This window comes from Coregonus clupeaformis, chromosome 5 (genome assembly GCF_020615455.1).
Source record: "Coregonus clupeaformis isolate EN_2021a chromosome 5, ASM2061545v1, whole genome shotgun sequence".
NCBI lineage: Eukaryota > Metazoa > Chordata > Actinopteri > Salmoniformes > Salmonidae > Coregonus > Coregonus clupeaformis.
In genome coordinates, this window is record NC_059196.1 from 11,448,247 (window position 1) to 11,465,575 (window position 17,329).

Below are 17,329 nucleotides of genomic sequence, written 5' to 3' on the forward strand. Positions count from 1 at the left end.
TTTTTGTTGATCCATTGCTTACTGCTGCCGTTGTAGGGGTGATGTAACAGATTACTGTGACTTGCTGAGCCCATGTGAGTGTATAGACCACAGACTGCCCACAATCAGTCAGTCATGTCTCACGATAGTAGTGATGCACTCCATGCTGCTTGACCCTAATACCATTGAACCCTGGTCTCAATAATGCATTGTGTATGCTGAGTATTCTATTGAATGCATCGTAAGCACTTAATCACATGGCCATCAGCCTATTATTAACTTCCTTCAGTCTCCTGTTATTTCTCTAATTGAAATGGAGCAGAAACTCAGTTGTTGCTTAGTAACCAATGTGATGGAATCATTGAACTACTGTACATCTGAATAATCTATGCTGTAAAAGATTTCAGTGTGTCTATTGGATTGTTTTTGGCAGGGAAGGGTTGCTTGTTCATTTTCATTTTAAAGATCTATTCTAAAACTTTGCTTTTTAAATGTGAATTTAATTTATTGCAGATCATGTCTTTAAATATGTGCACACGCCTTCATTGTATCAAGCTGGTTGCCTATCTGCCACAGTCAGCGAGTAGGGTGGGGTTTGTGAATCAGGGAAGACTTCTTATGCTAGTCTACATGGTAAAAGCTTTGAGTGTCTAATTGTCTGAATTTATGTTTGTGGGTCAATGGAGTAACAGGCAGAGTGGTTAATGTAGCTGAAGTGGATATATAGATTTTTATCGATCACTGGGAGGCTGTTAGAATGACCTCAGAGGGCAGATTCAAGAATGTGAAGGCTATGCTGGATTAATACCACTAGATGGTGATATCACTACAAAAACGAATGATGCATTTTCCAACTTCAGTACTTTAAAATCAATGACTCTTCACATTAAAAACGTGATCTACAGTATAATAAGCACAAGGTATTTTTAACACTTTATTTAGTACTTGATTTTTTTTGTATATACACTGACTGGGTAGCTTAGCAACAGGAGACAGTAACACCTAAACTCACATCTTCCATTAACAAGCTCACAGGACTGAGAGGAGAGCAGTACATCTCTCACTACAGCCAAATAAAATAAAAAATCCCCCCAAAAATGTACAGACCATAATAGTAACATGTGATGTGTTGGGAGGTGCAAGACTGGACATGGTTACAATGAGAAGAGGTACAAAGGGGTGTTGTCACAGACCTACTAGACAAGTGCCTCTGGAGTTTTTCATATCATTTGGCCTCTGGTTGACGTTAGAAACCCCATTTATGTAGTATGAATGAGGCGACCAGGGAATATTAATGGAATTTCCCCCAATTCAGATCTGTGTATTAAACACCCAGCGACGAGACAGGCAGGATAAGCTGGGGAAAGGCCTGGAATGGACGACAATGGTTTCACACTATTATGCATAAGATACTGTATATGTACACCATACAAAACAAACTTCACAGTACTGCTTCACGTAAAATATATCACTGCATATTTCCATTAAATAGATTCCTGTTCAGTTATTTCTGAGTTTCCTTTAACTTAAAGTATTAGTGTATTTAAATTTGAACATATCTGGGTGTGACTAACAAGCACCTTATGTGGAGTGGAGACGCATTGTCTGATATACAACCTGACATGATATTAACAGTTATTTAAGACCAGAGAATCTCCTTAATATCACAGAGTAGATGCAACCTTTTACAGGTTGCCATTACCAGACCTCTCAACAGCACTCTTAGTAAAAGTGCACTACATTGAACTGTGAACCACCACCAGAGGTCAATGGATTCAATGGGCATTTGTAGCGGTGGTTTAGTCACTCTGCAGCTTAAACTGTGATTCTCCCAGACGGAAGTATGGTGCAGAGTAGACAGGGATAGCACAGGCAGTTTACAAGGGTTTTCTGGTGCTTGTTAGCTACTTTAGTGCCACTCTGGGGTTGCCTGCCAGATCAGTGCATCCTTGTTATCCGCTCTCTCCACTAGTATAAGCTTGATGGTGGGATACATGTGAATAACTGGCAACCCTAGTCTGCCATAAATGCAGCCTCCAGTTTGAGACAGGGCACAGAGAGAACATTTAATTTTCAGTGCTGCATACAGCTGTATGCTGTGCTGCAAATATACTCATCCAGATGATTTTACTTGAACTGGTGGTTAAGAAATGAAATGTTAAGGGCCATATCTGCAGCTCATCACCAAAATAAAACAGTCTTTATGGGGTATAATCAGGAGGTTGAAACTCTCATTGTTGCAAATAGAAATGTAATGTGTAGAGCTGACTAGATTCCCAATTCTGCATGACTGAAAACAATGTCTGTTCTACACCATGCATTTCTATCTGAACGTTCTGTGACTTGCACCTTTGTGAATAAACCCCTGGTTTCTGTAAGGGGTGGAGCCTGCTCCATGGAGGCTGGTGAATGAGAGGGGTCCATTCCAGAGGAGGGAGGGAGGGGGGGGTGATGGACTGCTCTGTTGGCTACTCTAGGGACTGCAGCATTAGCAGCTGCTTGAGGACCTTGGTCTGGCTCGTCTCTCTGATCTCCCCCGCCAGGAACATCTCGTCCACCACCGTGTACACCTGGGACAGAACACACAGGACAGGTAGAAGCCGGTTAGGACACGGGTCAGAGGTCAGCCTATTGCACCGCTCAAACTGCTTTAAGAACAGAAGTGTTGGAGAGCTGTATAGATCCTGCAGATTCATCTCCACCCCATTACGTAAATGTATCTTTCTAGCAGTGCGTAGGCCTTGCTGCTGTGGCACTAGATCTAATAGAGAGGGGGTTGATGTTGAGACGAGCTGATGTTTGCCATCATGTTGCTTTCTGTCACTTTCTGTTTTCTTTGTGAATCAGAAGACATCACAGAGCGCAGCAACTTTTAGCGTGGGCCGCGCTTCTTTAAGGTTCAGCGAGTTGGCGAATATTCAGAAATACCTTACGTAATTGACACGATAACTGCTTAAAGGGCGGTCATCAGAGGAGAGTTAATTTCTTAGTATTTATTGTAGAGAAACTAATCGCCGCCAAACTGATGTTGTAATTACGTATCCCATCCTCGTTGCCATGGCACCTCCCCATTACAATGAAAGAAAATACATTGAAATAGTATATTTTCACCTCCCCCGAGTTTCTTCCGCTCCTTTCTGTCTTTCCTCTTAGCACTGAGAGTGTTTGGTTTTAAAATTCATCTCAACACTTTTACTCTTACCTTGTAGAAGTTGAACACCAGGTCCAACTCACACACGTTGTGGAAATACTCATTCAACACCTAAAGGGGGAAAAGAAGACATGGAGGTCAGGTTTTGTTACATTAACTATTTAGTCTAATTCATAGCTAGGAAACAGTGTAATCCATAGTACAAGGCTCTGGTCAGAAGTAGTGCACTAGCCTATATAGGGAACCATTTGAGATGCAGCCTTCGTCATTTAAGGGCCTGAGGAAGTCCAGCATTCCAGGACGCGGTGCTCTTGAACCAAGTGTCGGGAATCTCAGCTGTTTTCCTTCACGGCCACATTCCGCCTGTCCCTCGGACAAGGAGCACAGTGCGAGCTGTTCCGCTATTTCCCCTCGACCCGGGAGGAACGCCTCTCAGGGAATGCTTTTCGGGAATATGAATGAAGAACACTAGAGAGATTTGTCCTTCCCCCACTTTGTTTTGGTCTTACTTTTGACAGACTCTATATGGGGTGTATTACACTGGGTAAGAACGCATAGAAAATAGAGCCCCACACTGGAGGTGTCATAATACCCATAAAACCTAGCGGTCAAACAGGGAAATGGTTCCAATTGTTTTTCCACCATTCATTTTTCCCATAGGAGATTTTAGAAACACTTAAAATAAGGGCTGTGTTTCGTGTAGGCTTACCCTGGAGTGACGTTTTGATCAAGTAAATCTCTCTCAGACGAGGTGACTTTTCAATATATTTAGCTCCATTTACTCTCAGATTTGAAAATGCTAATTAGCATCAAAGTAGACATCATGCAAAACTACAAATCCCTGCAAGCTCCTGCACGTCATCTCTAGCTGACACCTTTGCTAACTGGTATTGTGTCAATTTAAAACAGAATTGTCCATTTAAAGAAATGTTGCCAATTAATTCATGACTAAATTTAGCTAACATTAGATAGTTAATCCAGAGATTCTTACCTTTGCCTCGATTCGGCAGTCTCATCCAGATCGTCATGGCATTTGTAGTTCTTTATTTTTTTACATTTACATTTTAGTCATTTAGCAGACGCTCTTATCCAGAGCGACTTACAGTTAGTGAATACATATTTTTTTTATACTGGCCCCCCGTGGGAAACGAACCCACAACCCTGGCGTTGCAAACGCCATGCTCTATCAACTGAGCTACATCCCTGCCGGCCATTCCCTCCCCTACCCTGGACGACGCTGGGACAATTGTGCGCCGCCCATGAGTCTCCCGGTCGCGGCCGGCTGCGACAGATAGCCACATTAGTAGCTAATTAGCATTTCATTTTGGGGGGTAAATACAGGCTAATATATTGATAAGTCACCTTGTCCTAGAGATATTTACACGGTCATCAAAACGTCACGCCAGGGTAAGCCTGCACGAAACACAGCCCTTATTTTAAGTGTTTCTAAAATCTCCTATGAGAAAAATGAATGGTGGAAAAACTATTGGAACTATTTCCATCTGACAACTAGGTTTTATGGGTATTTTGACTCATACTGTGGTACTCTGTATTCCAAAGAGCTGTAGGAGCAGAGCAATACGATAGTTCACCAATAAAATATGCCTAATCATTCAGCTATTAAAGGTGGAGATTTTATTAGCCCACATTCCTTCACATAACCAGCCAAAGAGTAATTGACCTAAAACAGCTCCCACATTGTGTGTCATCACAATAAACAGTCTACGTGTGAGTTGATGTGTTAGTGTCATATCATACCTCCACAAAGTTGTGAATGCCCTCCAGGTATGCCAGGTTGTTGTCTGTTACATCCACACAGATACAGAAGTACAGACCAGCATAGCGCCTATAGATGATCTTGAAGTTCCTGAACTGGAGACAAGACAGACAAGCGTCGCAATATGTGCTTTTCATTTTTCATCAAAGAATAATTACAGTAGATTTGAAATTATGACTTGCAAGCAGTCTTGTTCATTTACAATGATATGTTAAATTATTTGCATATCGAATTCAACTTGGTTAACCAATTGGTGCTACAGCATCTCAGTAGAAAATGTAGACTTTTATCCCCCATCTCTTCAGTGTCACAATGTATGCTACAATTTAGGCCTATGTCACTGTAAAGCCAAGTAAATAGATCGCCAAATGCAGCTCCAGACCTTGAGTTATACTACCCGGTAGCTTCCAGCCTTTCTAGAATGGCCAGATAGTGACAACGAATACAATTGCCAGAAACGAATAGCCTACATTAGGGCACACACAGACTTCAACGCACACACATGGCATCATGCAAATCCTTCTGCCTTACCTCCACAAAGTTGGTGTGCTTGGCATCACGGACAGTCACCACAGCGTGCACCTCCTCAATCAGCTTCTGTTTCTCATCGTCATCAAACTGCATGTACCACTTGGCCAGTCGGGTCTTCCCTGCTCGGTTCTGAATCAGGATGAAGCGGATCTGTATGACCGGAGCAGGCGAGGAGAGAAAATTAAGTGAGAAATGCTCTGCAGTCTAGTACAGGAGTCTCCAACCCTGTTCCTGGACAGCTACCCTCCTGTAGGTTTTCGCTCCTTCTCAGATCTAACTATGGGTTCACTAGATGTTATCACCACTCACATGAATCATCAGTTTCACCTCATACTATAACGAAGACCAACAGTGCGTTTCTGAGCATGGTTGATTGGTTAAGAGTGTGCAGACAGATGTGCATTCCTTTACAACAACTAGATTACTAACTAACGTTAGCTAGCCTGGCTAGCCACTCCCTGTCATGTCAAGATATATAGCTAGTTAGCTATGTTAGATAGCGAACTAGCTAGGTGGCTAACTAGTCTAACGTTATTGATATAAATGCAAGCCAGGCCGTTGCTTCGTAAAACAAAGTTGGGAGCCGGATGTAGCTAATCGATTCCTTTATATAGTTAGGTTTGTTTAATTCGAATATTTAACGTTATCTAGCTAGCTATGATTTCTAGGCTTCTCATACATTTCACAGGAGACTGGCGAAAGACGTTAGCTAGCTAGCAGCTATGCTAACGTTAGAGCAAAGCAATTGGCCACAAAATGTACCCAATTGCAAACATACCATTGTCTTTTCTTTGAGTCGGTTGTTTTAAATAATATGAATTCCCGTAGCCTAGTGATTATATATTTGATTTTACATAAATTCTCCAAATGATAGGATTGTTTTGACGACCGATTGCCCGCTATCTTCCCGAGCAGGATGTACAGGAAAACCTAAAGGCGCAAGGCATTGTGGGAAATGTAGTTTTATTAGACCAGTAAAATCGTTAGATAAAAACTTAAGAAAAGGGTATTTTCCTGCTAGAACCAGCATGCACCCCTCTCTGCCTTCTTGTGTCAGCTGCGGATTCGTGAGGCCCAGTCACTTGGCTCAGGTTTGGCCAATCAAGCAACAAAAATGTCAGAAAGGGAAAGTGCACATTTTGCAGTATAAATCATTTACAGGCACTTTGACTTATTATTGTAACTTATGGCACATTTCATTTTGTTATGAAAACAAATAAAGAGAGTCGCACACTCAATGTATAAACTCCCAGTAATTTATTGGGTACGAAACCACCAACATTTTGGCATCACTGTGCCTTCAGTTTATTCTCCGTTGGTCAGCACCTCTACACTAAGTGATGTTCTCTGGGTGTGCGACAGCTCATGCTTTTTATTAGACATGACATTTTGTTGACATCACTTCAAGTATGTTGATAAAGTATCACTTCAAGCTAAGTGCTATGGTTTTTGTGAGTTGTTGTATGCTAGGAGGAATTCAATTATCTAAAATAAAATGGAAAATTGCATTAAAGGCTATGAAAAGGAAAAAAGAGGCAGATATATCATCGATTTGTCTCACATATACACTACTGGTCAAAAGTTTTGGAACACCTACTCATTCAACGGTTTTTCTTTATTTTTACTATTTTCTACATTGTAGAATAATAGTGAAGACATCAAAACTATGAAATAACACATGGAATCATGTAGTAACCAAAAAAGTGTTAAACAAATCAAAATATATTTTATATTTGAGCTACTTCAACGAGCCACCCTTTGCCTTGATGATAGCTTTGAACACTCTTGGCATTCTCTCAACCAGCTTCATGAGGTAGTCACCTGGAATGCATTTCAATTAACAGGTGTGCCTTCTTAAAAGTTAATTTGTGGAATTTCTTTCCTTCTTAATGCATTTGAGCCAATCAGTTGTGTTGTGACAAGGTAGGGGGGTATACAGAAGATAGCCCTATTTGGTAAAAGACCAAGTCCATATTATGGCAAGAACAGCTCAAATAAGCAAAGAGAAACGACAGTCCATCATTATGTTAAGACATGATGGTCAGTCAATCCAGAAAATGTCAAGACCTTTGAAAGTTTCTTCAAGTGACGTCGCAAAAAACATTAAGCGCTATGATGAAACTGGCTCTCATGAGGACCGCCACAGGAATGGAACACCCAGAGTTACCTCTGCTGCAGAGGATAAATTCATTAGAGTTACCAGCTCAGAAATTGCAGCCCAAATAAATGCTTCACAGAGTTCAAGTAACAGACACATCTCAACATCCACTGTTCAGAGGAGACTGTGTGAATCAGGCCTTCATGGTCGAATTGCTGGAAAGAAACCACTACTAAAGGACACCAATAAGAAGAAGAGACTTGCTTGGGCAAATAAACACGAGCAATGGACATTAGACCGGTGGAAATTTGTCATTTGGTCTGGAGTCCAAATTGGAGATTTTTGGTTCCAACTGCCGTGTCTTTCTGAGACGCGGTGTGGGTGAATGGATGATCTCTGCATGTGTATTTCTCACCGTAAAGCATGGAGGAGGAGTTGTTATAGTGTGGGGTGCTTTGTTGGTGACACTATCTGTGATTTATTTAGAATTCAAGGCACACTTAACCAGCATGGCTACCACAGCATTCTGCAGCGATATGCCATCCCATCTGGTTTGGGCTTAGTGTGACTATAATTTGTTTTTCAACAGGACAATGACTCAACACACCTCCAGGCTGTGTAAGGGCTATTTTAACAAGAAGGTGGATGGAGTGCTGCATCAGATTACCTGGCCTCCACAATCCCCCAACCTCAACCAAATTGAGATGGTTTGGGATGAGTCAGACCGCAGAGCAAAGGAAAAGCAGCCAACAAGTGCTCAGCATATGTGGGAACTCCTTTGAGACTATTGGAAAAGCATTCCAGGTGAAGCTGGCTGAGAGAATGCCAAGAGTGTGCAAAGCTGTTATGAAGGCAAAGGGTGGTTAATTGAAGAATCTCAAATGTAAAATATGTTTTGATTTGTTTAACACTTTTGGTTACTACATGATTCCATATGGGTTATTTCATAGTTTTGATATCTTCACAATTATTCTACAATATAGAAAATAGTAAAAATAAAGATAAACCCTTGAATGAGTAGGTGTTCTAAAATTGATGACCGGTAGTATCTATATATATTTTTGTATTTTACCCCTTTTTTCTCATCGTTGCAACTCCCCAACGAGCTCGGGAGGCAAAGGTCGAGTCATGCGTCCTCCAAAACATGACCCGCCAAACCGCGCTGCTTAACACCCACCCGCTTAACCCGGAATAAACACGTTTCAACTGAGTACTGAGGTCAGCCTGCAGGCGCCCGGCCCGCCACAAGGAGTCACTAGAGTGCAAAGAGCCAAGTAAAGCCCCCCTGGCCAAACCCTCCCCTAACCCGGACGCTGGGCCAATTGTGCACCGCACTACGGGACTCCTGATCACGGCCAGTGGTGATACAGTCCGGAATTGAACCCGGGTCTGTAGTGACGCCTCTAGCGCTGCGATGCAGTGCCTTAGACTGCTGTGCCACTCGGGAGGCCCCCTGTCTAATATAATTTTGAGCTATTTCATTATCATTGATTTCTGTTGACCCTATTAACCCAGAGGGAAGAAATCATGCTACTTTTACATTTTTCCACAGTCCAAATGAAACATACATTACAAACTCTCCAACATCATGCCTTCAACCACAAGGCCTATTTGCAGGGTATAACATAGGCTATTATACAGGAAGACTGGGGCACAACACTAAATCTCAGCAAAAACAACAAAACACGTGTTGTCTTTCAAAGCCTGTGACTTTCACACCAAAGGCAGGGAATACCCTTTTCTTCCCAATCCCACATCAATAAGTGACAAAATGGAGGGTCAGCCATTTATGTTACATCCCTTTGGCTGTTTTCTGCTAAGTCTGGGCCCATGACTTTGTTAACTGGTCTGGTGGGTAGCCGATCCGCTGCAGAACATTGTCCAGACAGCTTGGACAGCTCCTCTGTGCCGTGCGTTGTGCCGGGGAGGCCGAAGGGGGGAGGGTGGTGATTGTCAGGGATTGCACAACTGTGAGTGCATGCCCCTGGGACCCAGAAATATTTCAGCTGCATAGAGAGAGAGTTGAGATGGGATAGAGAGAGAAAGAAAAAGGGGGAAATCAAGTAGAAAACAGGGCAGCTCCTCTCTCGTTAGACTGCTTTGCTGAGTTGTTTTCCAATGGTTTTCCAAGGCTGTTGTGGCTGTAAATGAATAAGAGAGTATGAAAGAGTTCAGAGCATTTTCCCAATTTCATACTTTGGTTATAAACCAAACAACGTTCAGAAAGGTCTTGTTCAGGGAGATCGGTATAGTTGGGCCAGTAGTAGTTCAGTAGTAGAGGAGAAAATGTAAAACAGGGACAGATTATGAATGAAACTTTGACCCTTGCTAATCTTGGGGTCATGCAAATATTGCTGTGAACTCACTGACTTATATGATTGGACAGCAAGCAGCTTGTTGGCTCGGGGTGCTGTACTTTGAACTTTGTGTTTAAATGGAGGATGTTCACCTATCTTAAAAAATGTAAAATACACAGATCAAGAGTAACTGTTAGAGTATGTAGACTGTTTAGAATTTTTAGCAAAGTAATTATGATAAAATGTACTGTCAATAACCCTATTAGATGTTATTAGATGTTACTTTGTATGGCTGAACTTACACCTTGAAGAATACATAAGGATCAGTTAGTCACAGCCTGATTGAGACTGCATGTTGTAAGGTGTGTGTGTGTGGGGGGAGGGGTCCCACGAAACTGCGGTATGCCACTGTGTGTGTGTGTGTCACAGGAGGTTGGGGGCATCTTAATTGGGGAGGATGGGCTCGTGGTAATGGCTGGAGCAGAATAGGTGGAATGGTATCAAATACATCAAACACATGGTTTCCATGTGTTTGATGCCATTCCATTTGCGCCGTTCGGGCCATTATTATGAGCTGTCCTCCCCTCAGAAGCCTCCACTGGTGTGTGTGTGTGTGTGAGAGAGACAGAGATTCAATGCGTGACAAAGTCCCCAAGCCACTAAACATATGTTTGAGTTGTAGAACAACAATCATATTTAGCTTGCAGTACATCATTTCTCTCTCTGTGGATCTCTATCTTTAACTTTCATGTGTTTGTGGTTTTATATTGTCAAGTCATATCCTCTTGGGGAAGGCCATAGAATTTAAACTGACATGTTATAATCAGGACTACTGAATTCTTCTCAGGTGAAAGTTATCTCCAACAATTAAATAAACAGCCATATGAGTGTTCTAGCATGAATAAGTCTAGAGGACCGTGGATACGTTTTGAGATTATAGATTTTCTGAATGGCAAAAAAATTATACTCTCTCTCCCATTCTCCCTGTGTGCTTGATCAGATATATGATTGGTTAGTATTGGAAAGTAATATTTGGGAGTGTCGTACATGAATTATTTGTGCACGGAAGTCAGTGAAGCCAGTTAGGCATCTGTTGCATTTTATATAAAATACATCAATTGCAATACAAGTTTACTATTTACTAGTTTGGAGAGAGAACTGAGTATATTTGTGTGGTGAATGCATAACTTACATGATATTGTGAAAATGGTTTTTATCTATAATTGCCAGACATGGATACATGTGTTCTCCTGCAAGAGTTGGGGTCATTTCCAGGAAATTGATTAAAATGCAATTTAAAAAAAATTTGTAGCTTTTTTTCCAGTTCTTGCAAGTTGCATCTCATTTCATGTCCTGAAAGGATCCTTAGCTTTTAAGTAAGCATTTCACTGTAATGTCTGCACCTGTTGTATTCGGCGCATGTGGCCAATAAAATTTGATTTGATTTGATTTGATTTGAATTGCATTAACCTAATTTCCTAATTATTATAAATTAAGGATATGTAATGTTAAAGTGGCAATCAGCAGTTCAAACAATAACAAAGCATTTTCCCAACCCCTGTTTTGGAGTCCAAAGCTGAGGAATCAAATCAAATCAAATTTTATTGGCCACATGCGCCGAATACAACAGGTGCAGACATTACAGTGAAATGCTTACTTGCAGCCCTTAACCAACAGTGCATTTATTTTTAATAAAAAAAGTAAAATAAAACAACAACAAAAAAGTAAAATAAAATAACAGTAGGGAGGCTATATATACAGGGGGGTACCGGTGCAGAGTCAATGTGCGGGGGCACCGGCTAGTTGAGGTAGTTGAAGTAATATGTACATGTGGGTAGAGTTAAAGTGACTATGCATAAATAATTAACAGAGTAGCAGCAGCGTAAAAAGATAGGGTGGGAGGTGGGGGTGGGGGGCAGTGCAAATAGTCTGGGTAGCCATGATTAGCTGTTCAGGAGTCTTATGGCTTGGGGGTAGAAGCTGTTGAGAAGTATTTTGGACCTAGACTTGGCACTCCGGTACCGCTTGCCGTGCAGTAGCAGAGAGAACAGTCTATGACTAGGGTGGCTGGAGTCTTTGACAATTTTGAGGGCCTTCCTCTGACACCGCCTGGTATAGAGGTCCTGGATGGCAGGAAGCTTGGCCCCAGTGATGTACTGGGCCATACGCACTACCCTCTGTAGAGCCTTGCGGTCGGAGGCCAAGCAGTTGCCATACCAGGCGGTGAGGAAACCAGTCAGGATGCTCTCGATGGTGCAGCTGTAGAATTTTTGGAGGATCTGAGGACCCATGCCAAATCTTTTCAGTCTCCTGAGGGGAATAGGCTTTGTCGTGCCCTCTTCACGACTGTCTTGGTGTGTTTGGACCATGATAGTTCGTTGGTGATGTGGACACCAAGGAACTTGAAGCTCTCAACCTGTTCCACTACAGCCCCGTTGATGAGAATGGGGGCGTGCTCAGTCCTCTTTTTTTTCCTGTAGTCCACAATCATCTCCTTTGTCTTGGTCACGTTGAGGGAGAGGTTGTTATCCTGGCACCACACGGCCAGGTCTCTGACCTCCTCCCTATAGGCTGTCTCATCGTTGTCGGTGATCAGGCCTACCACTGTTGTGTCGTCGGCAAACTAAATGATGGTGTTGGAGTCGTGCCTGGCCATGCAGTCATGGGTGAACAGGGAGTACAGGAGGGGACTGAGCACGCACCCCTGGGGGGCCCTCGTGTTGAGGATCAGTGTGGCAGATGTGTTGTTACCTACCCTTACCACCTGGGGGCGGCCCATCAGGAAGTCCAGGATCCAGTTGTAGAGGGAGGTGTTTAGTCCCAGGATCCTTAGCTTAGTGATGAGCTTTGAGGGCACTATAGTGTTGAATGCTGAGCTGTAGTCAATGAATAGCATTCTCACGTAGGTGTTCCTCTTGTCCAGGTGGGAAAGGGCAGTGTGGAGTGCAATAGAGATTGCATCATCTGTGGATCTGTTGGGGCGGTATGCAAATTGGAGTGGGTCTAGGGTTTCTGGGATAATGGTGTTGATGTGAGCCATGACCAGCCTTTCAAAGCACTTCATGGCTACAGACGTCAGTGCTACGGGTCGGTAGTCATGTAGGCAGGTTATCTTAGTGTCCTTGGGCACGGGGTCTATGGTGGTCTGCTTGAAACATATTGGTATTACAGACTCAGTCAGGGACATGTTGAAAATGTCAGTGGAGACACTTGCCAGTTGGTCAGCACATGCTCAGAGTACACGTCCTGGTAATCTGTATGGCCCTGCGGCCTTGTGAATGTTGACCTGCTTAAAAGTCTTACTCACATCGGCTACGGAGAGCGTGATCACATAGTCATCCGGAACAGCTGGTGCTCTCATGCATGCTTCAGTGTTGCTTGCCTCGAAGCGAGCATAGAAGTGGTTTAGCTCGTCTGGAAGTCTTGTGTCACTGGGCAGCTCGCGGTTGTGCCGGCATGTAACCACTCTAAAATTCATAGACAGAGCTATGGAGGACTGACCATCCATAATATCAAAATAATACACTGTGTATACCCAATATTAGGAACCCCCCTCAGAACAGCCTTAATTCATCAGGGCATGGACTCTACAAGGTGTCGAAAGCGTTCCACAGGGATGCTGGCCCATGTTGACTCCAATGCTTCCCACAGTTGTATCAAATCGGCTGGATGTCCTTTGGGTCATGGACCATTATTGATACACATGGGAAACTGTTGAGCGTGAGAAACCCAGAAGCGTTGCAGTTCTCGACACAAACTGGTGCGCCTGGCACCTACTACCATACCCGTTCAAAGGCACTTAAATATTTTCACCCTCTGAATGGCACACATACACAATCCAGGTCTCAATTGTCTCAAGGCTTAAATATCCTTCTTTAACCTGTCTCCTCCCCTTCATCTACACTGATCGAAGTGGATTTAACAAGTGACATCAATAAGGGATCATAGCTTTCACCTGGATTCACCTGGTCATGTCAAGGACAGAGCAGGTGTTCTTAATGTTTTGTATACTGTGTAATTTTGCCATGTTTTGAGTTAGTGTTTGTTTACGTTTACTTTGTTTACAAACATTGCAGTAAAACAAGCTTATATTTTGCGTTCTGATGGTGGGTGACGGTTGAACCATCAGAACGCAAAATATAAACTGTCATTGACCAAAATAGTTTGCAGCATCATCTAGATATGTGTGCAACAAAAATTCAACATTCACCTTCTGCTACCATTTCTGTCAACCCGTTTACATGTACAGTTTGACGCATGCGTTCGATAAATCCAACGTATGCACCACACAGAACGCACTGCAACTGCCTCTGCAACGCAATGCTGCAAGGCAAATGTAGCGTTCTATTGGAAATTAATGTACTTCTGGTGTACCAAAACGCAATACGAAGTCGGTGTGTTCAAAGCGTTAGTTCGTGAGGCATTTATAAGCTATATTATTCAAGAATCAATGGGTATATCATTAATTTGTGTCCAAAAACTGATGTCGCAACCGCAGATTGCCGCTTTAAATTGAAGAATATTATTAATATAGCAAAATAAAATAAAACGAAGTATGACGAATATCATTAATTATTAGGAGAATATAAGCAATTATACTATTTAGAAACAGAATGTCTCTGTGTTGTAATTGTGTCCATGCGCCACTGGGCGAGACTACGTTGTCGTAGGCTACAGCGCGCTCTCTATTCTCTCCGAATAGTAAGGAGGAGAGGCTGTATTCGGGAGAAGGGCCGGGCCGCCATTATTGGGAAGCTGAAAAAAATACACTTACACACAGTCATACATTTGGACACTCTGTGAAGCGATACTCATAGGAAACACAACATTTAGGGTTGCATTTATTAAATGAGCACTGCGCATCACCTAACACGGCATATGCTGTGTACGCGTATGGGCAGACCTGTATATTGGACACAACAAAGGAAATAACAATTGGTCAAAACAACGTGGTGAACCAAGAGGAAAACACAACGAATCAAGCCTTTCTAACGCCCCCTCGTTCCTAACGCGAACATTCAGCGGACAAGAAACTGAACTTCTACTGCATTTTCCGAGATAATTTAGGTGTTTTTGTGTCCAAAGGCAAGAGGCGGAACTCAACATGCAGATGGTACCGAAAACTTACTAGGCTACTTGTGAAAATGGAGACTTGATTCAAAGGGGGAAAAATATACCAAGTGTCCAAAAGGGAAATATTGATATTTATGTGACTGTTAGAGGAGTAGAATTTCCTCTCTTTATTAATTAAATTCTCGAGACGTCGGGAGTGCTGTTTTTGCGAGTTGCGACGGAGGACATTGGAGAGAAAGGAGTGAACGAGAGAAGAGGGAGGAATGCTATGGTATGTACCAGTTCATTTTGCCAATAATGTTTTATTTGGCTAAAAGGGTTAAAAAGGAAAACAATTTACTTTAACTGATTATGATGATGTGGCAATGAAAACAATGTTCCGTATAACAGTTATTTCCCAGGTTTAAATGAGTAGTTGGGAGTGAAGTGGGGGTAATAAAAAGTGAATCTCGTTCAGACAATAAATGTGCAACACGGGTTTGCAATCTTTCTGTGTGGACTGAGGCTTGCCAGGCCAAGCTCTTCTGGGAGATTTTCCCCTCTTGCTTAAAACAAAAAATCTCAGCTTAATCAATGTGCCCAAATAAATAAATAAAATGTAATTCTGGAATAGATGGTTGTCAAAGTGTGGTTTATCTGTGTCAATTACGGGCAGTGTTCCATCGTTTTTCCTTAATTTGTTCACAATTACATGTGAATGGACAGAAGGGAGCATTCATGGACTAAAATGTCTGGATCAATTTGGAAATAGTGTCCCCATGCCATGCGTAATAGCCCTATGTTATGTGCAGAGAACGTGTACATGTTTTTTTACGAATAACAAATAAAATCCTGTCTTATTGTTGGCCACAGTGCATCACCCAACGATCTGCTGTCATTTCCCCTCTATTCAAGGATCAGTTTGGACTAGTGGTCGGTCAAGGCCCCATGTCAAAAGATAGCTCTGGACACATAATATTCGTTATATTTTATTGATATGGCAGTCTTGTTTCAAAGCTAAATGCAAATAGGCCCATAGTATCCAACTAGTTGGGGGCAGCTGGAGTGCAAGGCATGTTTTTAATCCGTCAACATGTTTTGACATTTGTTTCCTACAGAAACTGAACAGTTTCGGGAGGACGTTTTTATAGCCTACCCATCGAAATGTTATGACCTCTTTTAATCTACGCTACAATTCCCAATCGTATGAAGTTGCATGCCTCGAGTTCTTGAGTTACTGTATTCTGTGAACATGAATTTTGAACTTCAAAATGGAACGTTCATATAGACTGCGCACCATATCGATCATTGTTTCAGTGATGCAAGTTGCAACATTGTATATCTAAGTGCCTTACAAAAGCAAATGTTTCGTCCAATAATGTAACTACACAAATAGGATGACATTCCCATTAATATTAATTTGTGCTTACACTCACACGAGAAACGCTTTTGTTGAGATTGCGTGAAGACCGCATTGTGGCCACTCCTATGTTAGTGCATGTAGTATCGTGGAATACGCTATCCAAGATCGCTCAGCGCGTAGAGTTTAGTTATTTAGTGACGGTTTCCTCTACCGATATAAAGGCTCTCTGACATGTTGACAAACAGCCACGGTTTGTTTACCTAACCTGTTCTCCACTCTGTCAATTGTCACTTGTATTTCTGTCTGCCAGTTATCACGTTCGAGACGGTTAGACACACTTCTAGTTTTACGAGTTTCGGTGAATTGTAGGCTATTGGGGCCTATAGATTTTCTGTAGTTTTGTAACCGATGTCTTTTCCTTCAGAGGTCTGAGTCAAGTCTGACTGTTTTGTAGTTCTTCGGCCGTGTTTGTTATTAGGGGATTTCATTCGTCTCAATGAATAGTCAGGTTATGTAACAGTATACAGGCCTGCGCGTTTGAGGAATTTGGTGACCACGGATAATTGAGTTGAAATGAGTCCACGTTCCTCAGCTAAGGTCACGCAGTCAAAAGTTAATCAAACCATGACGTGTGTTTGGTGAGTTTGCCAATTGGGGAGTTATTTTCACTGCAACAAAAAAAAAATGCTGATCAAAAGAGTGATTTCTTAACAACAGCCCACCATTGGAGGTGGGCTGGAGGAGCTATAGGAGGATGGGCTCATTGTAATGACTGGAATCGATTACATGGCATTTATCAAACATATGGAAACCACATGTTTGACTCCGTTCCATTAATTCCATTCCAGCCATTACGATGAGCCCATCCTCCTATAGCTCCTCCCACCAGCCTCCTCTTCAGCCTTCCTATTCTTATTATTCAGCGATTTATAGGTCTATTGGAGTATTGTATTAGTCATCTCCTTATTATACTGCTTCAGATGAATTGGCAAGTATGACAATACCATTATGGAGTTGTTGGTTTGGGTGTCAAGGGCAGGACCCCCTCCACACACACACAGCCTTAGCCTACACTTACACT

At 42.3% G+C, this 17,329-nt stretch overlaps 2 protein-coding genes across 2 annotated transcripts in view; one reads left to right on the plus strand and one right to left on the minus strand.

Moving 5' to 3' along the window:
• Positions 1 to 900: 900 nt before the first annotated feature.
• On the minus strand, positions 901 to 6,375 carry LOC121560300 (AP-2 complex subunit sigma). Its single transcript, XM_041873312.2, has 5 exons — positions 6,217 to 6,375; positions 5,439 to 5,588; positions 4,889 to 5,002; positions 3,182 to 3,241; positions 901 to 2,549 (listed from the first exon to the last, which is right to left on the minus strand). Exons 1-5 carry the CDS (start codon positions 6,217 to 6,219, stop codon positions 2,448 to 2,450), a joined length of 429 nt encoding a protein of 142 aa, XP_041729246.1. The 5' UTR covers positions 6,220 to 6,375; the 3' UTR covers positions 901 to 2,447.
• An 8,114-nt stretch (positions 6,376 to 14,489) lies between these two features.
• The window catches only part of LOC121560279 (rho GTPase-activating protein 35), a 92,195-nt gene continuing 89,355 nt past the window's right edge, over positions 14,490 to 17,329 (plus strand). The window contains exon 1 of the mRNA XM_041873295.2: positions 14,490 to 15,177. The gene's annotated coding sequence lies outside the window, so the exon portion shown is untranslated. The remainder of the gene's footprint in view (positions 15,178 to 17,329) is intronic.